At 36.7% G+C, this 27,142-nt stretch overlaps 1 protein-coding gene across 3 annotated transcripts in view; it reads right to left on the reverse strand.

Moving 5' to 3' along the window:
• abr (ABR activator of RhoGEF and GTPase) overlaps positions 1–27,142 on the reverse strand; it is a 206,390-nt gene that overhangs the window by 65,602 nt on the left and 113,646 nt on the right. For all 3 annotated transcript variants that reach the window (XM_088088944.1, XM_088088945.1, XM_088088946.1), the window contains exons 8-16: positions 26,962–27,102; positions 26,539–26,660; positions 21,765–21,933; positions 17,658–17,777; positions 15,616–15,691; positions 14,618–14,722; positions 10,821–10,895; positions 1,149–1,246; positions 919–1,050 (exon numbers count right to left, since the gene is read on the reverse strand). In XM_088088944.1, the coding sequence (XP_087945070.1) occupies positions 919–1,050; positions 1,149–1,246; positions 10,821–10,895; positions 14,618–14,722; positions 15,616–15,691; positions 17,658–17,777; positions 21,765–21,933; positions 26,539–26,660; positions 26,962–27,102 (1,038 nt within the window). The remainder of the gene's footprint in view (positions 1–918; positions 1,051–1,148; positions 1,247–10,820; positions 10,896–14,617; positions 14,723–15,615; positions 15,692–17,657; positions 17,778–21,764; positions 21,934–26,538; positions 26,661–26,961; positions 27,103–27,142) is intronic.

Here is a 27,142-nt window from a genome sequence, read left to right on the forward strand (position 1 = left end):
TCAAACTGAGTAAGAAAAGTATGAAAGGTGGTGACAAACAGGAAATGCTAAAACAAATATGTGGTGGGTGCTTTTTTTCATTCAAAGACAGTCTTAAAGAAACAACACACCCTCAAAAAATCATCAGATTCATAGGATTTTTTTGCGATGCATCCTTTGCCCCACTTTCTCTCTGTGTTAGACAGGAGATCTGTATTCCCACTGCAACTTGTCAATGATGCAACTTTTAACTACGAATGTTACTCTATACGTGTAGCGGCAACACACATTTTGGAAAGTTTTAACTGATTTATATCTTTAGTTAAAGTTTCCCTTTGAGTTTGGAGAGTTGAAGAATTACAAACAGGTTCAAAAGTAAGCTGATCCACACCGACCTCTGGCACTGACACCTGCATCACTTGAGAAAAACATGAGGACATAAACTGATGACAAGAGCCACTAAAACCCTCAGATCTGACCCGAATTGTTAACGCAGAGGAGGAAACTGCAGCTGCACTCGGACTAAACTGCAGAGAAAAATGACAGGAGTCAAACTTCACTTGACCAAAACCAATTTTCCATAGAAGTTCTGGAAAAATGGAAATATGACTCCTCTGCTTATCCAAAACCTAAACAAGAATGCCGAGCAGCATTATGCCAAAATCCAAAGAAACCACCGAATCCACAGTGTAGGCAGGATCCAGTTAACAAGACTGAGAGGGATTTTTATAGGAACATTTCTCACAACAAGACGGGGAAACCCCCCTTAAATAAACTCTCTCTCAGACTATTAATCCAACCAGCTTCATTAGAGGCCACCGCGACAAAACCACTCCATTGTGAAAGAAGGCTAGACAGCTAATTCAATGAGTCACATGTTGGGAAACGTCCCCAGGAGGACACAGACGTCTCTCTTTGAGTCACCAGCTGTCTGCTTACCTGGACTTGCCCTTTTCCCATGATCTTGTCCACGATCTCGTTGTCGTCCTTGTTGAGCATGCTTTTGTCATAACACTTCTCGTAGCAGAGGATCCGCAGGTACTGAGAGCCCTCCAGCTCGATCTCAAACTCCTGTTCAACCACACAGACGCAGAAAACAGAGATTAAAACGCTTTCTTTAGCGAAAAAAAGCAACGTAGAGTAAAAAGAGGTGTGTGTGTGTGACTGACTTCGTTCCACTGAGGCTCTGCGGTGTCTCTGAAGACGCGGGTCTTGGCCTTGCTGACAAAGTATCCAAACGAGTCCACTTCAAGGGTGCAGTACAGATCTAGGAGGAAACACAGAAGGTACACACATGCATAAAGAAACTGACACCAAAGAGACATTTGAGTCTTGTTTGCATTATCATTGTGACGCGATGTGGGTTATTTTTCTGTGCTATGATAAATCTGTTTCAGAAACATATACGTTATATAACATACACAAAATCTTAGAAATGTCCTAAAATCCTAAAAACATCCTAAACTCCTAGAAATGTCCTGAAAGTTAGAAATGTACTTAAATCTGAGAAATGTCCTGAAATCTTGGGAAAGTCCTGAAAACCTAGAAATGTCCTGAAATCTTAGAAATGTCCTTAAAACCTAGAAACGTCCTGAAATTTGGAAACGTCCTTAAATCTGAGAAGTGTCCTGAAATCTTGGAAAAGTCCTGAAATCCTAGAAATGTTCAAAAATCCTGGAAATGTCGTGAAATCAGAGAAAAATCCTCAAATCTGAGAAATGCTCTGGCTTCCTGTCATTTTGCTGTTATTTCAACATTTTTCACAGTGAATGCATCTCCATCCAGCAGCAGCAAACATATAAGCAAATGAAATTCCTAATTAAAACGTCTCCTCCACACCTGAACCTTTCTCAAACAGACATGTCTGAAAGCAGGATTTCTAAAAAGGTTTCCACAGTGACTGAGTGTCTAGTTCTTAGATTTGTTTTGAGTGTGCACTTAAAAGATAAATCAGGTTACGTCCTCTCAAAGGGAAGAATCTCTTTAAACTGTCGATATGTTGCAGTTTGACAGTCATCCATCTCCTGCCCGTGTACGCATCATTTAGACCATCGCACCACAGCCGGCGCTCCCCTGAGATCAGCTCACGCTCGCTCCTTCCACAGAGCAATTAAGGCTGGTAATGTGTTTCTTTAAACGCTGCCGCCTGTAGCGGCTCCGCAGACCGCGCCGCCGGCTGTCTGTAAAGCGTCAATAGTACGTCCTGCAGCCGGGACCTGGTCCCTCGGGTTAACCTCCATCTGACAGCATGATGGATAGATGCAGCGCTCGACCTTTCACCAGCGGAGTCGGCGAGATTAGGTAAGGGAGCCAGAGACGGAGACGAGGGGGGCTGGTTGATTATGCATATTGCAGAATGACGGAGAATTTGTTTACACAACAACATCAACATCACGGAGAGACACCGATCACTCCACCAGGACAAACATTCACACCTGTGACCAAATAACAAGGATACGCTTTGACTGGGGGCCACTTTTACAAAATGACAAGGCCAGGGGCCAGTCACAGCGGCCCCATACATGTTTTTAGGATTTTAGGATGTTTTTTCGATATAGGACGTGTTATGTTTAGGATTTTGGGACATTTCAAGGATTTTAGGATATTTGTAGGATTTCAGGAGGCTTCTGAGATTTTGAGACGTTTCTAGGATTTTAAGATGTTTTAGGATTTTAGGACATTTCTCTGACTTTAGGATGTTTCTAGATTTTTTTTTATTATTTCAGCACATTTTTAGGATTTTTGCACATTTGTAAGATTTAACTATTTTTCTAGAATGTTTCTTGGATTTTAGGATATTTTGCACGTTTCAAGGATTAAACTAAGTTTCTAGTAGTTTAGGAGATTTCTTGTATTTTAGGAGATTTCTTGTATTTTAGGAAATTTTGTATGATTTTGAGATATTTGAAGGATTTTAGGATATTTCTAAGATTAAGGACATTTCTAGGATTTTAGCACCTTTCGAGGACCTTCCTTGGCTGGGACTTGTGTCTTGCGGTGTGGGGGATCCTCCACTGGCACTTGCTTTGATAAACAAGCTCTATTTTGATGCTGTTTTATGTCCTTTAGCACCTTTATATATACCAAAAGTACACAAAAATAATTAAATCCCAGTGTGAATCACTATATTTTCACTGTGAATTACAAAGTGGCTGTGGGGGGACCCCTGGCACTCTATCTGGGGCCACATTTGACCCACAGGCTGTAATATGAGTATCACTGCCATATAACTATCACCAACAGGACTTTACAGTGTACCGGAGTCTCGTTCCATCTGGTTTCATTCCCTCTTTGTTTGTTTTCTCAGCATGCTGAAAGGTTCTGACATAATTACTCCCAACGAGGTAGAGATTAGTGTCGGTGGTATGAGGGAAGTCTGGCGGAGAAGAATTCGGTCTGACCATCTGGGGGATATTTTTGAAAATGAAGCAGTTATCGTACGCTTCCGCTACATACAGAAGCTTTAAAGCTGGAAGGGCGTCACTTCTGCTTTAACATCAACATCCCAAAAAACACATAACTGTCAGATACTGCTGAAATAAAGAGATGAAGTATAAAAACTAGGGCTGTAAATCACTAAATAATTTTTTGTGAGCTGGCATAAAGCTGTGCAGTGTACTTCAGGTGACATTTTGGTCCCCAGATTTTGCTGCAGAGTGAGCGCTCTTGACTTTTATGCTATTCTTTGGGAGCTGCAGACATGCAGGCAGCAGCACGGAGGAGGTACCTGAAGTACACTGCACAGCTTTACGTCAGCTCACAAAAAATAATTCACTGATTTACAGACGTCTCTTTCCCCATGTTAGCAAATGGGGGAAAAGTCTTCCTGGGCCAGTGTGCATCATGTGACCGACTCAAATGGTGTAATTCCACTTACGGCCACTATGTCAATTTTGCATCAAGTCATGGCGCACTTCCTGGGGGCTTGTGACACTGAACCTCTCACGGAGCCCCTTCAAACTTTAAAACTTTAAAACTAAACAAACTAAACAATATCTGTGACCTCTGAGCAGCATTACACTCCTAATGAAAACTGACCCGGCGAGTTTATACTGAAGCAAATGCTTTTTATATCAACAAAAACAGCTGCTGGTTTTGTTTAGTTAAGAAAAAAGTGGTGGGGGCTTTTGTTTGAGAAGCTCCTGTGATTTAAACCTCTCTGTTTCATCTCGCCGCAGAGAGCAGGCGAGTGTATTCATAGCAGCTCCCACTTTTCTCTGGACGTTGATTTCCTCTCCATCTGAAATGGGTTTCAAGATAAAACTCAAACAAGGCCAGGGAGAGCATATTTAGAGAGGTCTTTTTGCGTCCTCGCTGTGGATCCAGGAGGGCTCGGAGAAGTAGGGCAGACTAAACGAGGCCTCCATAAGTTTGTGTTTTCCTGGCAGGTCACCATCCGGCGCAGAGCATGAGGGGGGTAAACTAGTCAGCATGGGGTCTCTGACCCTGACTGCAGGGGTTAATGAACACCATCCTCCTCCATCTCTATTAACTGAGCTCCGCAGCGGTTGTGGTGCGCCTGTGTTTTTGGCTAATCTTTGCCCACGGCTGTGCTGAGCGCAGGGTCAAACTGCGGGTTCACAGAATTAGGAGACAAGTGATAATCAGTTAAACCAATCTGTGTTTCTACAGCTACAAGTCACAACCGCTAAAACGACTATTTGTCTCTACGTTTTTTCCTTAAAGGCTTCAGGAGAAAAACATTCTTCTGAGAGGACAAACTAAAGAGGGAACAGGCGTAATTTAATTGTTTTTATGGAATCCAGAAGGAGAAAACTAATAAAAGCGTGGCGGATAATGAACGGGAATGCATGCAGCCGTGGATGGATTAGATTACACGCTGTCATGAGAACATGTGAACACTTTGAGCAGTGTTTGGGGTTATTTTTATGGCAACAGTGGCGAGTGATGAAAACTTTAGTTCTGATTCATGAGTAAAAAGCACTGTTGCTATGAAAAGAGTCTATTATAAAACTTTTTTTTGTTCGGTAGCAGCTGCTCTATTATTCTGTTATGAGTTATATATATATATATGAGTATAATAAATATGAATTATGTTTAAACCTCTTGTTGGACAAGCTCACACAGCTAACTGCAGATGACTGTGCTCACTTAAAGTGCAGCTTTCTCTTGGATAAATGTGGTTTGGACATGAAAATGTATTCTATAATGTCTCTAATACATTAAAGACTGTGTCTGTCCTTTAAAAAACAAGGTATCTTTAACTTTCTCTCTTATTCTTTATTGTGTGTTTTTTTTAAGTGTAAATGTCATTTAAATGTATTTTATTACTTATTTATTCATTCAAATACATTTTTATTAGGATTTTTTTATTGCTGTTACTATCCTTGTTTTTTTTATTTATTTACTATTATTATTATCATTATTATTATTATTATTATTATTATTGTAGTTTTTCTTTCATCCTCCTTTTTATTTGTTTATTTTTTAAATTATTTTTATACTATACTTATATTATATTTTTAAACAATATTATCATTACTTCGTTTTATATCTTATTAGTTTTATGTTTTATATATCATTATTTGCATTTTAAATTATCATCATTATTATTAGTAGTAGCTGTAGTAGTTTTATTATTATTATCAATATTACTGTTGTTTTATTTTTATATTTCTAAATATCATTATGATTACATTTTTGAAATACATTATTATCATTTAAAAAAAACAGCGAATAAATAAAAAAATTAAAAAAAATTGGCTTTTCTGGTTTTTTTTTTTTATATATAACTGTCGCAGTTCAATCTGGATCCATACACAAACCTCCTATGCAGCACGAGAAGCTTCAGGTTTACTGCAGAAACTTTTGAATAGTTCGGGGGGGAACAATGCAGCATGTGTCACTTGTTGACACTCACACATACTCCAAAATAAACCAAGAACAAAGTGAGCATGTTTTGCACCTCTCTACTAGGTCATGTTTTCCTCTCATTTTTTATTCTAACAGAGATTTTTAGGAGATGCTCGCCTCCCAGCTCCTTCCTCTGTGACCCAGTTTGACTACTTTGCCCTGGGCTGAATTTAAAGCCCTTTCCCACTGGAGGGGGTGTTTGGGGGGATCGCTGTGACACAAATAACAGCTCTGATAAGATATTCTGGTGCATGCGTCTGTGATTTTTCAATCAAATCAGGAACAATAAGGGGCCATTGTTGCTGATTACACGTCTACTTAACAATCTGAACCACTGAATAATGATCCTTATTTCCAGTCATTACACGTTTTTAAGTCTGATATGATAATAATTACCATATGCAACATCAGAAAGCACATATTATGCAAAAGAGCAGCAAATTGCTCCAAAGTTCTTGTACAGAATGCACAGCATGTCTTAAACAGAGATGAAGGAGACGTCAACAATGCAACTTAAACCACATCGAACCTCGAAAACACGCAGGCCGAACTACACAACAACGTCTACTGTACGCATCGAGGCAACGTGATCCCGCCATTAAGCTGCATCTGGAGGAAACTGTGTAATTTCGGCAATTTAGGGTCGTTTTCAAAACATCCGTACATGAGAAAAATGGGAAATTCTGCCTGAGCTGGACGGGTTTCATAATGAGGACTCTACAGGGAAATTTAAAAAGTATTACAAACATCCATCTATCTCTGAGAGGGGTAAAAACAACACACTGCTGCCACAACTGGAAGCTTTAACCCTTTGAAACCTGAGTAAATTGGCTTAATTTCTTTCAAAAACATGGACGGGAGGCAAAGAGCAATGAAAAAAGAAATGACCTAAAAGTTAGTAAGAAATGTGTAAAACCTACAAGAAAATTACCTGAAAATAAAAAAAATAAAATAAAAAATAGTAAGAGTAACTAAAGAAAAGAAGTGCTTATAAAATATAAGAATTCTTTTAAATAATTTCAAGAAATGACTATAAAAAATACCATAAAAGTGGGTGCAAAATACTGCAAAACTAGAAGTCGAAAATCAAAATATGGGTGAATGAACAAATTATGAAAGAATTTATCATAGCTTTAAACGAGACGATGCAGTGCAAGACAATTAAATAATTACTGGAAAAAAAAATTAAAAGTTGCAAGTGTGTAAAATTAAAAAGTTTGTTTTATTAAAACGCATTAATTGCAGGATAACAGCATCAGTAAACTGCTTTTGTTAAAAGTTTAACTTTTTAGGAACAGCTGCTGCGGTCAATAAAAAGTTGGGAAAAGTTGCTCATTTCAGCATAATGAGCGCAGCCGGTGAACTCCCACATATAAACAGTTAACTACACACACATGCACACACATGCATGCACTTGCGCACACACACAAACGCAGTAACCCACACAGCAAATTCCTGACCTAAAAACACAGGTGCAGCAGTGGAGTACTGCGGCTGCAGCAGGATGTGATGTGGAGTAATGTTTTCCACAGAAGTGAATTAAAAAAAGAGCTAAAGACCATGTATCGTCTTTTTTTTGTCTCCCTGGATGATTCTGAATCTTAAAAGGCAAGTACATCATGTTTTGTTTTTGTTTTAAAGTTTTTGGTTCCCTCTGTATCTTCCCAGTAGTGTTCCTCACGTTTTTAAATCCAGAAATTCATTTTTTTGTTGAAGTACGAATGTTTTAATGTCAAAATGCTATTTTCCCAAGCCTTTTTATACATTTTTTCACAAGTGAGGCTAAAATGGAGTGTGAGATGGATAGGCCATCAGGTGCTGCGTCAGCAGTTGGCAGGTTTACATTACGGATTTGTGCAAAACTTAAGCGTTACTTTCTAAATGTCGATAAAACACAACTGTGAGATGACCGTGTTTCCACTGAGTGAAGTTATGCAACTTCTCTTCTTGTGATAACATTACAAGAAGCATGGCGATGGATGTTAAAAACATTAGCAGCCTTATTTCTATTGCAAACACCGCACCAGCCATCATAATTTCCAATCCAAGGCGAATTGATACGATGTAAAATGATACGATACGATACGATACGATACGATACGATACGATACGATACAATACGATACAATACGATACAATACAATACGATACTATATATTTTATGCAAGCAATCATTAGCAGCTTTATTTCTGTTGCAGCCACCACACTAGCCGTCATTATTTCCAATCCAAGGCGTGTTATGTGAGCAATAATGGAAAGGCGAGCCCCTTATACGTGGGAGCGGCCACGTGTGAGGAATTTCTGGGAGCTGATAGTCCACGATTTCACAGAGGAATTGTGAATTCAAAAACTTCCTAATAATCTGCTCAACTTTTGAAGAGTTATGTGATGCAATAACAGCTGTTGTAGCTCCTGCTGCATCATGAAGGAGCCAGTTCCTACTGAAGAGCACATAGACACAGCATCATGTGACCTAGAGAAGCCAAAAAAGTTTTCCCAATGCAGTTTTGTGAAACATGGCTTTTTCATATCGCCTGAAATACCACCTCATGTAGGTGTACAAATGTTTTTTTGGCAATAAATGGGAGTTTTTTGGAACTTGGCGTGTTTCTATTAGGCATATTTTTTATAATAGCAATTTCAATTTGCACAATTTGAGGGTTAACGGACACCCGCCTTTAGAGAAGAAAACAGAATGTTTAGCTTATGTGATCAGGATGGTCTTATATAAAATCCAAATCGGTCAATTTTTTTTCTGGATACAGTAAAAAGGAGGGTTTGTTTATTTGTTATCTTCACCTGGCGGTGTGAGCGATCCCGGGGATTACAAAACAAAAAAAAAGTGCGAGAAAGGGCTTTAAAACGTGTAAACTCTGCATAAACCCTCAGTCGATTTACACAAATACAGATTTTGGAACCAGGTTTTAAGAGTTGAGTAGAGTAATTTACAGTACGTGCGTTCACTCTGATAATTCACTTCTGACCCCCATTTAGAGGGACGTTTTAGTATTTTTTAAGACATAAATGCACCAACTACAAAGCTTCTTTGTCCAGACTGTGCAACCTTAATTAAAGATAAAGGTCTCAGTAACAGCCATCATCATCATCATCATCATCATCACCACGACTAAAGTGACCCAGAACAACAGCAACACGTCCTCCACCGACAATGCCTTCATGGTTTGCATGCCCCGCCCTGCCTCTGCACGCTTCACTGGACACACTCACATCAAACTGTATCAGTGAAACTACCAAAGTCTCCTCCACACACACACACACACACACACACACACACACACACACACACACACACACACACACACACACACACACACACACACACACACACACACACACACACTTTTCTTCATTTTAAACCCCTCTGCTCTCCGTGCTTCATCGAGGATCAAACAGGCTTTCAGAGGAGAGAGCTTTCCAATCCATTACCCGGGAAATTCTAGCGGGCCGGCTTTCATATTCTAAAGGCCGTCATGGTAACAGAGGAAATCACATTTCTTCATCTCGCTCTCTTTTCCAGATATTTGATATCTGAACTGCTGCTGCGACGGGGCACAAAGTGTGCCGGAGCAGCAGCTGTCCGCTCCTGACACGTCCGCACGCCGCTGCCAACATGATAAACACACACAGAGCCGCATCTGCACACATTGTTCTGCAGAGGAACATTTGTTTAAGGTATGCAGCATCACAGACAACTGGCCTGATGTTTGCCAGCGGTTTCAAAACAATCGCTCTCTCTGTCCTTCTCATGTGCCCTGAGTGTTTCTGTGAAGTCTGCTGAATGAAAACAGCCACAGGAATCCCACAGTGGCTTCAGCTTCGCTCTCTTTTTCTCTCTCTTCTATCATCTCTGCTCTTATACGCCATCAATCTGACAGTTTCTGTGTTCGGCTACAGCAGTGATACTCAACGCATGGTCTGCGGGCCAAATCTGGACCCCAGAGCATTTTCTAATTCACAATAAAAATAAAGTGATTCACACTGGGAATTGTTTTTGTTCTTTTGTTATACATAAGGTGCCAGAGTGCATAAAACAGCATCAAAATGCTTGTTTATCAAAAAAGTGCGAGTGAAGGATCCTCCGACCTCCCCGACAGAGGTCCTAACTAAGACCCTAATGTCCTAAAATACTAGAAAATCCCTAAAAATCTTGAAACTTCTGAAAATCCTAGAAATGTCCTCAAATCCTAGAAATGTCTTGATATCATAGAAACGTCCTAAAATCTGAGAAATGTCCTAAAACCGTAGAAACTTTCTAAAATCTGGGAAATATCATAAAATCATTTAAAAAAAAAAAAAAAATTCTGAGATCATAGAAAAACCCTGAAAATCCTAAAACCTCATTAAAATCCGAGAAATGTCCTCAAAAACTTCCTAATATCTCAGAAATGTCCCAAAATCTAGGAAATATTATAAAATCGTGAAAAAAATCCTTAAATCATAGATACTTCTTAACAATCCTAGAACTGTCCTAAAATCCTAAAAACTTCCTAAAATCTGAGAAATTTCCTAAGATCCCAGAAAGGTCCTCAAATCCTAGGTGTGTCTTTATATCTGAGAAACGTCCCAAAATCTGAAAATGTCCTAAAAGCCCGGAAATGTCCTAAAATCCCAGAAAGGTAATTAAACCCTGGTAATGTCCTAAAGTCCTAGAAACGTCCTAAAATCCTAGAAACACGTACGGGGCTGCTGCCGCTGGCCCCTGACCTCCTGTCATTTTGCATTATTGGCCCCTAATCAAAGCAGGCTGAGTGTCTCTGCTCTATGTCCTCATTGTCCGTCCATCTGGCCGTCTCTGTACGGGACGGTAGCGTGATGGAAACTGCGTGATGGAAACTGCGTGTGCAGACTGCGGTGATGGACTGGATCATGTGTTTCTCTGGCAGACACGTATGTGCGCAGCAGCTATGTGTGAGGGGACGCTGAGCCAGAGTTTCTGGCCGACTTACTGGCCGACTCCTTGAATCCTTTGGCAGAGTGGACGATCACATGCAGGAAGCCGTACAGGCCGGGAGTCTCCTCATCTGCAAAACAACAACACACGGAGCCGTGAGTGCAGATCCTCGTGTAAACGCGCTGCATTTAAAAGCCATTAAGACGGGGAGTTTGTGTACGTTAAAGAGTGCAAAGATAAACACACAGAAACAGAAGAAAAAACACTCAGTCTCACTGCTGCTGCAGATTTTAAACAGCCACAGAGCAGACGCAGTCCTGCACCATCCTCTATCGCCCTCAGAGTAACATCACCGACTGCAGGCGCTGATATTCTCCTGTGTGACGTCTCCATGACTGTCACATCCCAACATAACCGTCACATTAGTCATGCATTATTTTGTCTTCATTTTTAAGCATTTCCTCCTTATTTCTGTTAAAGTGTCACTCAGAAAAGTCACTGGCAGCTTTACTGTTAATATTTTCCTTCATGTCAGATCCTCTAATACCAAAAATAAGTATTTTCTGACTCTTTGGTGGCATTTTTGTAAATGACTGCAACTTTTTCTGGAGTTATGGTATCCATGTGCTGTATAATGATTTTTATGTTATTTATTTATTTATTTATTTATTTATTATATATTCCTATATATCGTTAGGTTTGAATTTTTTTTGCACTCTAGGATGATGCTATATGAATTATTATTATTATTATTATTATTAATAAGATGCTCAGATTAAAATTTGAGGATTTAAGTATTATCATTATAATAATAATAATAATAATAATAATAATAATAATAATAATAATAATAATAATAATAATAATAGTAATAATAATAATAATAATAATTATTATTATCATTATTATTATCATTATTATTATTATTGCGATGCTCCACATTAAAAAATCTGGGATTAATGAAAAGAAAAAGAGTCAAATCAGAAGCGTTTCTGGGGGTAAGCGAGATGCAGCGAGGTCACCTGCAGGCACGCGTAAGCACACACAGACAGTGTTTGTGTAGTTACTCTAATGGCCAGAGGGGGGAGACAAACGTTTTACAGTGCAGCTTTAATAACGTGGATCAGTATAAACGACCTCTCCAAAGACGTCTTAATCCAGAGAAGAGACACTTTAAACTTCAGGTGAGATTTGAGTCCAATGCGCCAGAAAACAACAGGAAAGCGATAAATAACTGTTATCTTTCAGATTCATGTTAGTCTTCTGCTATAACAGCTGAGCTGGACATTCGTGGGTGGACGTTTTTTGGGTGGCCTGACATACACCCCACTGCCCCGCTGACACACACACACGAAGGACACACACTCCTGCTTTGGCTGCGGGCTGTGAAGCCGAGCTGTTTCCTGGTAAATAAACTACGATGGAGGTTTGCAGGACTGTTTGGAGCTGAACTGAGAGGAGAGCAGTCAGCTGCACTGCGGGGGTTAAATGTGTGTGTGTGTGTGTGTGTGTGTGTGTGTGTGTGTGTGTGTGTGTGTTGTATATAAGTTTCACAGGAAGACGGTTCAAGGGTTCAGCTTCGAGGTGGCCTACAGCGTGAGCTGCTTTTACCACAAAACTAAGACTTTTTCATTAAACTCCGACCTGAACAATAAACTGTGGAAATCCATTAACTAAAAAGCGATTATTGATAATATTTTTAACAAAAAGGAGTCAAATGACAGTGTGGCTATTTAGGGTAACGTCACCCATCGTCTCAGTTATTATGACACATTCCTGCAGCAGCTGGTCTCCATTTAACCCCCTGCTGGGCTCGCTGCTTCACATGTCACTGAGGTGTGTGTTTATGTTTGTCTTAAAATGAGGAGTTTTAAAGTCTCGGTGAGATGTGGAGCCTGAGATCTGTTTGACTCACAGGGATATCAAATCCCCGAAAAAAAGGGAAAATGACGGGTTTGTTACGTAGCAGAGAGGTGAGGGTCAAATCGAGTCAGCAGAGCGCGTTAACATGTCAGTAAAAACCTGCTGCCAAAACAGTTAACATCATTAACTGATGAGGACAAATAATAACTCAAGTTAATATCGTCGGTATTAAACTTGTTTCCTGGCGTTTATTTTTTTACTTTCATTTATTGATTTTTTTTTTCAGTTTATTGTTGCAGTCAGTCAGTTTTGTTTTTATTTTTTTCTGTTTTGTTTCTTTTTTTTGCTATATAAAGGAGCACACAAAGGCTGCATGTTTGTATGAAAATAAAAATACATTTATAATGATGAATTATTAAAAACTCGAGCTGTTAGTGTTTACCTTTAAAAAGTCGAGGTTACCAATTATTTTGACTTAATTTGACTTCCCATGTCGAAGCATTTTAAGACTTTTGAAATACTGATTTAACCCCTTGAAACCTGGATTGACATCAGTTTTCTTGTGTTGTGTGCAGTTTTTTGTTTGTTTGTTTTTCAAAAACATTGGGAAAAGGGCAGGTACCAACTTGGCATAAAATGTCCCACAAATTGCATGAAATTATCACACTTTGACAAGAAAATGACCAAAAAATTATATATTGTATATATATCAAAAAAATATTAGAGGTTTATTAGACAATACTCAAAAAATAGAAACTTTTTTCATTTGTTTTGTTTTGTTTTTCAAAAACAACAGGAAAAAGGCAATACCAACTTGGCAATAAATGTAAAAAAAATTGCATGAAATTTGTGTAAAGTGACAATAAAATTACCAAGAAAAATTGTCTTAAAACAGAAATTATTTATTATTATAATAATTTTATATTCAAAATGTCACAGAAATAAAGTATAATTATTTTTTAATTACTTCAGCACTTTTAAGGTCATTTTCTTGTTGTTTTATACTTTTTATACTTATTATTTCTTTATTTATTTTCACTTTTTTTCAGGTAATTTTCTTGGGTTTTTTTGCTAATATCTAATATATATACACACACACACATATATATATATATATATATATATATATATATATATATATATATATATATATATATATATACAGGTTTTTTATGATTAATAATTCCACTGCCTTTTAAGACTTTTTAAGGAGCTGTGGGAACGCTGGTACACTTCAGCGTCTGTTTATTGCAAGTAATATTGTTATTGAGATTTTCAACATTATTATTTATTTTCCTCGTATCATGGAGCCGTTATGAGCACAATAGAAAAATAAGCCACAGCACTATTTTTAACTGCTCAGCTGGCAACTGACATCTGAAAAAAGTTTCCATCCCATTCACCAGAAAGCAAAATGAAACCCAAAATCCGTCTGATCAGCACTTTAAAGATGTCAAAACAATGGCTCACATGCTCAGAGATCCCGCAGTACAAGAAGCAAACATGGATTTTTTTTTCCCTGCATGATGCAAAAATATTAAGACAATGCGCCTTTCTGTCAGCTACACGCGCACGTGAGAGCAGAGACCCTCGTGGCATTTCGGGAGATCAGAGTAGGTCGGCCAGATGGCTTTAATGTCACCAGCAGCCTCTGAAAGTGGTGCAACGCCGAGATCTGGAGCAAAAACAAACATATAGGAGCTGAGCGCCGGCCACCGCCGGCACACCGCGAGGCACCGACCGCTACGAGCTCGATGAGAAACATACTGTAACCTAGATTCTCTCCTGCAAGGCCCCCCTCTCTTATTATGTGGCTTTTTTTGTGTAACAGGCGCTTTTGTGTGGATTTAAACTCAAAGCAGAGAGAGAAGAGAGCAGTGTGTGTGTGTGTGTGTGTGTGTGTTTGGGATTGCTGGAGGAAACAGGAGAAACATAAAGAGCATCCGTGCAGGACGAGAATAAAGACGACCTTGTGCGTGTGTTTCTTACCGTCTTTGTTACTGGTGACAGGAATGTTGTGGACAGTTCGGAGTTTGAAACAGGAGCTGGTCAGGACCTGCAGCTCCACAGAACTTAATACACACGACTGGAGGTCTGAAATACACACAGCAACCACACAAGCCACAGTTAAACTTTTACTTCTCTGCAGCGCAAGGAGAGAGGAAAAAGTGGTTTAAGTCTTTGAAACTTGAGAAATTGCCTTGATTTGTTTCAAAAACATGACAAGGAGAAGAAGGCACTGAGCAACTACAGGAGAAATGACCCAAAAATAGCACAGTTAGTTAAAAACATCTGAAAATTAGTAAAATAAAAAAGGAAAGGAAGATTATTTTACCCTCAAATTAAATTACCTACAAATTAGTAAAAAAAAACCCAAAACATTAAATTAAAGAAAAAAAATAAATAAATAAAATTAAATTAAATTAAAAAAGGGAAATGACCTGGAAAAAAAGTTACTTTTGAAAAAAAATCTCTAACATGTTTTTGATTACTTTCAAAAACATGGAAGAAGGCAATGAGCAACCAAAAAATAAATGACCTCAAAATAGCACAAAATTTGTAAAAAAAAAAATTAAAAAAAAAAGACAAAAGATTTTATTATCTTATCTAAAATTATCAAAAAAAGCCAAATAAAAATAAAATAAGGGAAAGGTTGTTTTTTTTTAATAAGGCAAGAAAATTATCTAAAAATGAGAAAAAAGGCAAAGTAATAAAAAACAAACAAACAAACAAACAAAAAAAAAACAAGCAATGTCTTGGAAGAAATGCTGAAGCAAAATAATTTTTTTTTTTTTAAATTATGATAATTATAAATACATTTGACATTCTCCCTTTAAAGACTTTACACCAGTTTGCTGAGGGTTCAAAGACTTAAATATTTGTGAAGAACATCTGAACCCAACACAAGAAAAACAGATGGTTTCAAAGGGTTAAAACCACCTGAGGATGAAGTGTACGGTGTTTTCTGTATTCAAAGTCAGCGTTACCTTTCTTCTGGAGTTTCTGGATGCTTTCCCTCCACTCTGACCTCTCGTAGTCGGAGGAGAGGAGGAACAGGTAACTCTGGATACACACAGAAAAAACACACAGTTAAACCTCTGACTGTTACCTGGACCACGGGTTCCCAACCCGAGGGTCCGGGGCTCATTAAGGGTCGCCAAATCTTCATATCAGGTTTAGTTTAGTTTAATATGCCTTTATTAAAGGGATATTTGGGGATTTTTGAAGTGGGGCTTTATGAGATACTTAGTGTATTACATACAGTAGCAGGCGGTCGGCGTCCTCCCTGCTTATATTTACAGTATTTTCTTTTTTTTGACATTTGTTTTTTTTTGTTTGTTTATAGTTTCACTTCACAGCAGCCACCATTCAGTCATTTTCAATTATGTAATTTTACAGCGTGAACCATTTTTTCCATTTTTTAAACTCTTAAAGCAACAATAAGATAAAAAACAACAAATGAATAAAAAAATAGAACATGGCGTGTTAAGAGTTTGAGATAAATAAATAGAAAATGTTGTGCTATATTCAAATAAAAAAGGGCCGTTTTGGGGGAAATTTACATTTTCGCTTCTTTGAAATTTCTACAAGTTTTGTTTCCTGAAGCCTAATTGAAAAGATAATTCTTTCCATTACAAAATGTAATAAATTATATCATACCAGTTCTCCACTGATGGGAGCCTTTTCCTTGTAATCGCTTTTCTAGCAGCTAAACTCAAAATTCTAAATAAATATCTGTAGTTTTTATATTTGTACATGTTGAGAGTAAAATGCCAAACAGGAGCTCATCCCACTCAAATGTGACTGTTAGCCCAAATATAGTCGCTAATAAAACACAAAATGAAGTTACCACAAAGGAAAGACTAAAAAGTATGTAAATATTTGCTGTAAGTGAACCATAAAAACAAGAAACATTAAAAGAGCAGCACAGATGCACCCTGACATAAAAAAAAAGACGACAAACAAAAGTCCTGCAGCAGAACTTTGAAACGTCCTCGAGGAACCAACGAGAGCAGCTTTCTGCAGAAGATTTAGCACATATGGAGCTGCATACAGAGAGGCTGTTTTTGCCAAACTGCCCGAGGAAAAGAATCACAGCGAGGTCTGTGAGCGGAAAGCAGACATTTTCAATTTCTTTTTGCTTAATGCAGACACATAAATATGCTGCAAGTAGGCCAATAACAGTGTTTTAAATAAGCAAAATGTGTACGCAGTTTTAAAGACAACCACCCGAGCACACAGCAATACAGTGATGAGTTCAGGGTTTTAATGCACCCTGATACACAGAGTCCAAAGCAGAAAATACAACACATATGTATATAAAAGACATAAAAAGCAAAATTAAAAAGTTTAAAAATTACAGTTTTTTTTAATCTGATTTTCAGATCATATTCTTGTTACCTTTTTTCCCTTTTTTTTAAATTAAAAAAAAGATTATAATTCAGAAAAGGATTAGGAACTGAATATTTATTTTTATATTTATTATTGTTATTTAATTATTTTTTTTATTTTTTTGCAGTTTGCGGGACATTTCACACCAAGTTGATGATTACCCCTTTTCCATGTTTTTGATAGACATCAAATCAATTCGCTGACATTTTAAAGGTTTTGAAAGGCACAAGAAAATTGATGTCGAAAAAGAAAAAAATATATAAAAATATGTTATTATAAAATTATCAAATGATTATCAAAAAAATCTAATAAAATTGTCAAATAATATCAAGAAAAATAAAATTAAAAAAAATGTTGATCCATGTTTCAAAGAGTTTACATAGAAAAAGCAAAGCTAAAAATAATACTTTTTTTTTTAGATATTATACAGAAACAAGTAAAAATATTCTAAAAACTCTTTAAAAAGCTACGACGTGAGTTTATCTCACGCTGTCACAAGATTTTTATTTTGAAAACTAGATCTGATCCATCACATTGGACTCCTTTGAAAGGTGCATGCCCCCCTCTAGTGGTGAGACCTGAGTGCTGCAGCTACACGTTACATGTGTGCAGAAGCGTGTCAGGACGAACACGTTACCTTTCCGTGTTTGTTGTGGATGCGGAACGGGATGGTGGGAGAGTGCAGCAGCAGCCACGACTCCTGCTCGTTCATCTTCTTCCTCAGACGCTCCACGCGACTCTGACCCTTCGGCGCTTTCTAAACACGCAAAGACAAACAAGCAGACAGAGTATTAGGTATTATCATTGATCATTTTTAAATATAACTGATCATCACTTTATCATTCAAACAAATTCAAATAAAATATTATTATATAACACCTGCTGATTGTCATGGCCTCATGAAATTTATGTTTTTATATTTATTATTTTAAACAGATTTATGTTTGGATATTGTTTTAGCTCCACATTTAAACTGATCCAGAGTTTAACTGCACAGATAAATACACAAAACGTTTTTCTGGTGGTACAAAAACTTAAAAATATTCCCCTTAAATTAAATTCCTCCCTCTCGATCACTGAATGATTTTTGAGTATTTTCTGGTAAAAAGTTTTTAACCATAAACATTATTTGTACCATTTGAATTATAGAAGATCTGGAGATAAATAAAATTAAATAATTTTGACTGTAAAAATAATGAGTTGGTGTGATCCAGAAATCAGACATTGTAAATGTTTTTTTTTTTAAATGGAAATGGAAAGTGAATCAAAAGAATCTCAGTGAAAATCTTGACTGAAGTGAAAAGCTTAAAAAAAAGAGCAAAAAAAAAAAATAATTTAAAATATATAATTACTACAGTTTTAAATCAGAAAGTGCATCACAATAAACTTTAGAAAAAAAAGAAAATAAAACTCCACGGAAATAACCTGAAAAAGTGCATAAAAATGACTAGAATTCTATACATTTTAAAATATATAATTTAAAATACAAAATTAAACTAATTCTGAACATTAAAATATAGATAAATAATAAAATATAAATAATAAATAAATAGATAAATAAATAAATAAATAGATAGAAAACTAAATAAATGAAAATCTCAAAAAAGACAAAAAAAGAAAAAGAAAAAAGTTTTTCAAATAAAGGAATTACTTGAAAAAAAGTGCCTGGAATTATTGTAATTCTACATGACTTTAAATATATAATTTAAAATATAAATTCTGATTTTTATGAATCTTAAAAAACGTCTCTGTAAAACACACAGTGAATCATGATAGGACACTGAAATATATTTGGTACTGTGGACTGAATATTTGTGCATCCATGAAGGCGGTTTTTCGGATGCTGGATGACAAAAGACGAGCTAAAACAAAATCAAACTCTAACTTGTTATCCAGCTCTGATCGGCACCGTCACAGCTGATCAATATATTAACAGACTGAGGGTAAACCCCTGAAAACGAGCTGCGCCGTAAAAGTCTTTATATAAGATTCAAGGATCAGTACTGAAGGAAAACAAATACACACATCCTCCCGGCCCGCAGCAGGAAGCCGTGAGTCACAGCCCGGATACAATCAGCCGAATCTGAACGCCTCGTACTCGGAGCTCCAGCCGTGGTCGCTGGCGGTGCCCTGGGTGGGCGAGTTTGCCGCTGTGCGAAGGAAATAACAGGAACTGTCTGCTCCTGAAGCCCTCAGGGTGTCTCGGCCCGGGCAGCGGGGGCGATATCAGTACAGACTTGTTACGTTTTTTTTTTTGGTTTTTTTTTTTAAGCCTCTGCCTTATCAGTTCTTTTTCATTACTACATAAAAGCTTTCAAAAATATATTTTATCTTAAAAAATATCAGAAAATTAGCATATTTTATTGATCTGTTTATTGACTTTGAGGTAAATTTTAAAGACCGCATATTCACTTCTTTTTCATAACTGCATAATAGCTTTTTAAAAATATATTTTATTTTTAAAAAAATAATTCAGAAAAGGACTAGAACTGAATATTTAAGGAAAATATGCATATTTTATTTTATTTTAAATCCATTTATTTTTACTTTAAAACATTTTGGTGAACATGTCAAGTGGATGTTTTTTTTGTTGTTTTTTTTTAAGAAATAAATATTTGCCAACATAAGTGTAATGCAGTATTTTGTCCAAGGATGAAAATTACAGAACCTTTTTGGAGATTTTTTGCTTTTACATAAGAAGGTTCAAAGGATTCATTTTGATTTTTTTCACATGCAGTTGTGTGAGTTAATCAGGGTTCATGCGCATTTTTACCCATAAATTTTAATGACTTTTCCGTGACTTTGAGGCAAATTTTAAAGACCGCATATTCCCTAAAATCACTTATTTTTCATTACTACATAATAGCTTTTATAAAATATATTTTAACAAAAAAAATTAATTCAGAAGAGAGCTATAACTGAATGTTTAAAGAAAATATGCATTTTTTTTTTAAAATCAATTTATTTTTACTGCTTTTACTCGACAGGACAAAATGCAAGAGTAAAAAGAGGGGACAGAGAGAGGACGACATGCAGAAAACCCCCCAAAAAACCATTTAATCTCATCCAAAAATGGTCACTTTAGCTTAAAAAAGAAGAAGAAAAAAACAGGATGGCGACAACAAAAATGCCAAACTCATGGCTGCAGAATGGACGCCTAAAAACCCATGGACGGTGTCACCATGGCTACGTCCATATTTTAAACGGTGCTCGTGCATGCTGACCGCCATCTGCTGTAGGTAATTCACTGACTAAAAATCCAAATCCAAGTCTGCAGATCTTTTTTGTGTGTGTGTTTATTCACTACCAGAGCTGCCTCACATGGCACACTGAACCTTTATCTAAGACAAACAAAGGTGTGTGTGACGAGAGTTTAAAGGAAGGAGCCGTGTTTCCAGTAAGGAATCACTGATACGGAAAAACCTTCCAAAGTCTGCCACCATAAATAAATACGACAGGATGCGTTCGTCACAACTTTCCTCCTGAGTCACTTATGTTTGCGTTTCTTACACAATAGAGACCAACACTGTCAACCTCAGTGTAATGATTTTAAAAAGTTTCAGGGCTGAAAAAAAGAAATACTCATGAATGGATCGATGTAATAAACAGGAATTATGTAATGCAGAGAATGACTTTTAATTTGAAAAAAGCCCAGAAGGATAGCTTTAATATAAACTGGACAAAATTGACAATGTACTTTTTTTTTTTTGCCTCTCTACTAATTTTCTATCTTTATTTTATTTTATTGTTTTTATTTATTTAATCCCCCCCATCATTTTTCCCATTTATTTATTTATTCATTTTTATTTATTAGATTATTCTATTTTTTCCATTTCCATTGATTCCATTTATTTTTCCTTTTTACATGATTAAAATGTCTTCAGGTTCATTTGGGCGTATATTTTGTTTTTGTATGCTCACATAAATCAATAAAAGAAAAAAAAATCAATCATTCCTCAACATTCAGTTTATTTGGTTACTATTTTTTAAATATTTGTTATGTTTCTTGTAAATGCTGCGTAAATATTGCAGAAAAAAGTCATAAATCGTTGTCAGAATTTGTTTGTCTCTCTAGTCTTTTTCTACCCTTACTTTATTTTATTATTGTTATTTATCTATATACACCTTTTATTTTGTTTGTTCTATTTAATCTTTTTATTTAATGTCTTTATTTTTTTTCATTTATTTATTTATTTTTTTACTTTTTACATAATTGAAAGATCTTCATGTTTATTTGGTTGTGTATGCTATTTGTTTATGTTCACCAATAAAAGAGAATAAAAAAAATTACTTAATTCCTCCAGATTATGTTTATTTAGTTATGATTTTTTGTTTGTATTTTTTTATTTGTTCCTTGTAAATGCTGTGTAAATATTCCTGAAAAATCATGTTGTCTACAGAATGATTTTTTTCTTTTTTCTTTTTTTAATTCTTCGTCTTTTTATCTTTTATGTCTTTATTTTTTTTCAGTTTATTTATTTATCTTTTCTTTTTACATGATTGAAAGATCTTCATGATTATTTGGCTGTGCATGCTGTTTATTTATGTTAAAATAAAAAAAAAAAAATTAATTCCTTCAGATTATGTTTATTTGGTTGTTTTTTTGTTTTTTTAAATGTGTTTCTTGTAAATGCAGTGTAAATATTCCTGAAAAAAATTAATGTTTAGAGACGACCAGCAGGTGGAGGCAGAGTTATAACTGCCGACTCAAAAGAAGTAAGTCAGTCAGAGCCGCCAGGATTACCTTCTCTTTCTGTATCTCGCTCTTTAAGACGGAGATCTTGATCTTCATCTCCTCGATCTCGTGCTCGGGCAGGACCTGGATGCTGGGGCACGAGTCCGAGTCGTCCAGGGTCTGGAAGGTCAAGTCCGCCAGAGGGATGTACCACTTGCACTCGTACTGCTGATGGCGGCTGCAGACGGAGGAGAAAATGACACAGTTTGCCAAAAAAACCCAAAATGAATCCTTCCTTCTTTTCAGACGCAGTGAGTCATCTGAAGACGCAAAAAGCTATAAAGATCTAAGGAAGTGAAATTAACATTAATGTATTAATAGATTATTTTTCAACTGAAACAGGACAAGTTGAGTAAGATAAGAAAGACTAATGGGGCAGATAACATTAGGAAATAAATGTTTCTAGAAAGTCTTATCTGTGTTATGTTCCTATTCTTAGATTTAGATTAATTTTGCACGCTTTTATTTTGTATATACACATTTAATTTATCTTTTTAAATAATTTTTTATTTTGAGAAAATGTTCTTTTCTCCTTATTTGCTTATTTCTGACATTATTCAAATCTCAATTTACAATCCTTTTATATATTCATATATATAATCTTTTTATATTTTCGAAATTTGTACATTTTATTCAAGTACATTTTATAGCTGTTACTTTTCATGAATGTAAGTTTATAATTCTTTCATATAAATGCAATTAATCATTCACAGTAATGATAACAATTAATCAATGATTTATCAATCGGTCATTAAGAATTTAATTGAATATGTGAAATTTAATCAATTAATTGTTAAGGAAAAAATATTTTTGCTATTGTCTGAAATAATTTAGGTTTTTATGGGGTTTTTTTTTCCAATGACATTTAATTGGTTAATTGATAGTTAATTATGCCAATAATCGTTTAAGGCTTACAATTTTCAAACTTTATTCACACAATATACCGCACTGTATGTATCATCTTCTTAGTTTGATATAAAATGTTTGAAATAGAAAATTCTCAAAATTATTAAGTCTACCAGGTACATGTTGTCATTAAAGAAAGATTTTAAATTTAATAATTATTTTAATATGTGTCTTTTTTGAAAATGCATACCTAGTAAAACGTGATTAAAATTGTCACTGTTCTGTGGGACAATGTAACGAATACACATCATTGCAATAAAAAAGTTAATGATTTACAGTTTTATTTTAAAAAAGTAGAAGAGAAAAACATGCAGCTTCCTGTCAGCTTTACAAATGACAGTAACTGGACAATTAAAAGAACTAAAATTTAAGGTTATTCTCAAAAATGTGTTACTTTTCTATTCCAAAATGTGCTCATTTGACTTTGGGATTAATTTGAGCAAAACGTGTGCAAATAAGGGATAATTTTCAGCCTTTTCATGATGTCACAATGCTCAGATGAATGAAAACGATGCACGCTCAGCAGAGCGCTGAGAATATTGATTTTCATCGTCACTAATGAGACTTTCATTAGCGTCTCGCTGCTGCACAGTCGACTCATTACGGCCGAGACGCCTTCATCAGGAGGCCAATTTGAGAAGCTTGATGATGCAAACTTTTAATTTAAGAACATCATCAGTCTGAAATAGACTTTTGTAGGTTTCTGGTGGCCGTCCGCGGGACAATTTTAGAGGGTAAAACGCTGTCACAAAGAAACACTGATGTTTATTCCACTGAGCTTCCTGATGTCCTGCAAAACAGGAAATATGGGCTGTCCATTTTTATATCATCACTCATTTTACACCACCTAATCTAATCTCACGACATCGAGCCGGCTGCAGATATAGAGGCAGGCGCCGCAGCTGCTCGCCACCGACTGCAAGACCCAGTGCATGATGGGATGCCTGGCTCTCAGTTGATTGAAGAGCTGATTGGTTTAGAGGCGACTCAACAATATGATGTTTCAGAAAAACTTTTTGTGAATTTACTTGTCTTATTTGAAGGTATTTTCTGTAACAGAATACATGTTGTGGCTGATGGTGATGATTTGCAGTCAGAGACTAAATACATTAATGTTGAACTATACATAATCTGATGTATAGTAACACTGGACAGACGCTAATGCTAACATGGCTGAAGAAGCCCCGCCCACTGAGAGCGGAGAGAAAGTCAGTTTAATTCAATTTCAGTCGGATTTACATGTTTAAGTGTATTTTAAAAGTCCAGTTTTATGCGGACTAACGCAACAATCTGACTTTCTCTTCTCTCTCCAGTTTAAGCCCCGTTATAAAGCTAATAAAAGGCTAAAATGTCGTCAGATGACAGACGATGGTCGCTTCTTTTGCTCTCCACAACAGGCAGGTTTCCATTATCCTCAGATTGCGCAAACTGAAATTACAAATCTAAAATGCGCCTGATGGAAACCTGTCAATTTTGAAAAAAAACATACTCGCATGAGGCGGTACTTAAGGCGATTTGAAAAAGTCATTTGGCAAAACTGCAATGGAAACTCTTTTTTGTCTTTTCTATGTCACATGATGCTATGACTATGTGCTCGTCATTAGGAACTGGCTCCTTCATGATGCAGCAGGAGCTACAAGAGCTGTTATTGTATCACATAACTCTGCAAAATCTGAGCGGATCATCTGGAAGTTTTCAATCCACAAATCGTCTGTGAAATCGTGGACTATCAGCTCCCAGAAATCCCTCATATGTGACCACTTCTATGTATAAGGGACTTGCCTTTCCATGATCGCTTGGATTAAATATATCATATTGTATCGTTTCGCATCGTACCGTACCGTACCGTACCGTACCGCATCGCATCGCATCGCATCGCATCGTATCGTATCGTATCACACCCCCTGGATTGGAAATAATGACGTTACTGCGGTGACTGCAATAGAAATAAAGCTGCAAATGTTTTGAGCATCCATCGTCATGCTTCTTGTAATGTCATCACATTGGAGAAGTCGCAGAACCTCACTGAGTGGAAACGCAGTCATCTCACAATTGTGTTTTACAGGGAAATAAACAGAATATTGAGCCCATCAGGACGATTTTATCAAGCTATTAAATTGGCACTTTGGCACCAAACCTTTGCGCCCCCCTGGTGCTTTGGTAACAATAGCACAGGAATTACACAGACTGAAAGTGATAAAATATGTATTCAGGAAGTGGAGCGTGTGCAGTTAATGTAAACACAACTGATTCCAAAATGATGGAAGTGAGATAATCACAGGATACAGCAGGATTAAGGATCCTCAGTGACTCAACACAAGGTGACAGAGTTTCTGGATGGCTGCTCTGACGGCGTGTGTGTGTCTGTTGTGTCTGTGTGTGTGTGTGTGTGTGTGTGTGTGTAGCCTGTGGGCGGCGGCATGCTGAGATGACACCCCAGACCATAATAGCCTAATTTACAGGGCTGGTAGTTATGGCAACGCTATGTGTTCCTCCAAGTGAGGGGGCGGCTGCAAACGACAGAGACAAACGGTGAATGTCAACCAAAATAAGATCCAATCAGGCTAACAGCTGCCGCCGCGCTGACGAGGCGGGCGACACGCAATCCTGTAAATGTGACACTTAATCTGCGGACATGTGTCAAGGCTCGAGATGCAGCATCACACACACACACACACACACAGAGAAAAACAATCGCTGTGTTTGTGTGTGTCGTCATGCTTCCCTTTGCCTCCAGCTCAAACACAAACCCTCCAAAAAACACCTTCATCCTGACTCTCTGTTCCCCGCGTGAATCTTTCACCCACTTTCACAAACACCAGAGGGAAAATGCCTGCGAGCTCTTTTTCTTTGTTAGCGAGGTTTCAATAAAGAACAGAAAAAGACGGGATTTTCTGTCAAGTGAGGTTGTCATCCTTTCGGTTTCACTGTCGGGTTTTGACATTCAGATACGCAGCGTTCAAGAATATTTTTACCACGAAATTTAAATGACTTTTCCAAGACTTTGAGGCAGATTTTAAATTATGTGCATTCTCTAAAACGACCATCAATACTCCTTATTGGTTCTTTTTCATCACAATAGAATAGCTTTTTTATATATACTATTGTTTAAAAAAAAGTTAGAAGTGTATATTTAAATAAAAATTAGGGACTGGTCATTACTTATGAGAGGGGAGGGGGTAGTGTAAATTAAATAAATTATTTTTAAGCACTGGGGAGGGAATTAGTTTTTTTAAATTTGGCTTTGTATGAGGGTATACAATTTTAAATGGCTGTATTTGGTTTTTATTTTAAATCATTGTTTTTTATTTTCTTTAAAATGTTTTGGTGATTTTTTTTATAAAAAAAAATATTTGGCATTTTTTTAGGAAAATATTTGGCAATTTTTGAAGAAAATATATTGTTTCAATTTTTTGAGAATTTCTATAGAAAACATTTGAGCATTTTTTGTTCGTGTGTTTGCTTGTTTTTTTTATTTTTAATAAAAATTTAATATTTTGGCTTTTTTGTTTTCTTTGACACATCAAATAAACTTCAAAAATCATTAAAATTCCACCATTTATCATAGCCAGAAATTGTAAAAACAGAAATTATCATTGGATTTTCACATTTTCGACAGCCTTTGAACACATCATGCGTTATTACGTTATAGGTTTGTGATACAGAATTTCCAGGATTTTTTTTTTTTAAACTTTCAGGACATTTTTAGTTTTCCAAAACTTTCAGGCTGGGAAATATCTTATTGCAAATTCCATGACTTTTCCTGTTTTTTCTTGACTATATGAATGAAAAATTCAGATAGAAACGTCCTCAGAGAGCGGATATTTAAATGTATATGTTCAAATGTCTCTGAGGTGAATACACTGTTGAGACTCACCCCACAGCCGTCTTCTTCATCTTGGCACAGAGCAGCAGATCGGTGAAGAGGAAGACGTGCCGAAGCTTCCTGGAGCTTTCCGACACCTCCACCAGGAAGCCATCCTTCACCAGCTGACGAGCCTGCGAGAACACCTCAAGTCATGGTTTTTGTCTCAACAACACGCCGCTGATAAACTCGACATGACACGGGTCAAACAATTTCAACCTGCGTGGGTTTCAACAAGCTCAGGGAAAAATAAACCAACTCAAAAATCACCACGCTGACTCCAAAACAGCCCTCCAGTCACGTTACAAATCTGTGTTAGATCATTAAAAGTTAGGTGATAACGAGGTAATATCTAAGACTTTTTAATTACCTGCAAATAACTCATTAAAACAACAACGTGAGGGGTTTTTAATTCGATATAAAAAATGCACACACCTCTCCTTTGGGCGTGGTGACAGCAGTCCTGCGGGGGTCGATCTCCTCGTTGATGGAGGAGAGGAAGTTCTGAGATATCCGCAGAGCGTCCTGCAGGAGAGGGAAGTCCGGGTGGTCCTTCGGAGTGTGTTTCAGCAAATCCTGCAACACACACACACACACACACGGAGTGGTTACATAC

The sequence above is a fragment of the Plectropomus leopardus genome, chromosome 15 (assembly GCF_026936395.1).
Source record: "Plectropomus leopardus strain MGB_pleo_1.0 chromosome 15, ASM2693639v1, whole genome shotgun sequence".
Classification (NCBI taxonomy): domain Eukaryota; kingdom Metazoa; phylum Chordata; class Actinopteri; order Perciformes; family Serranidae; genus Plectropomus; species Plectropomus leopardus.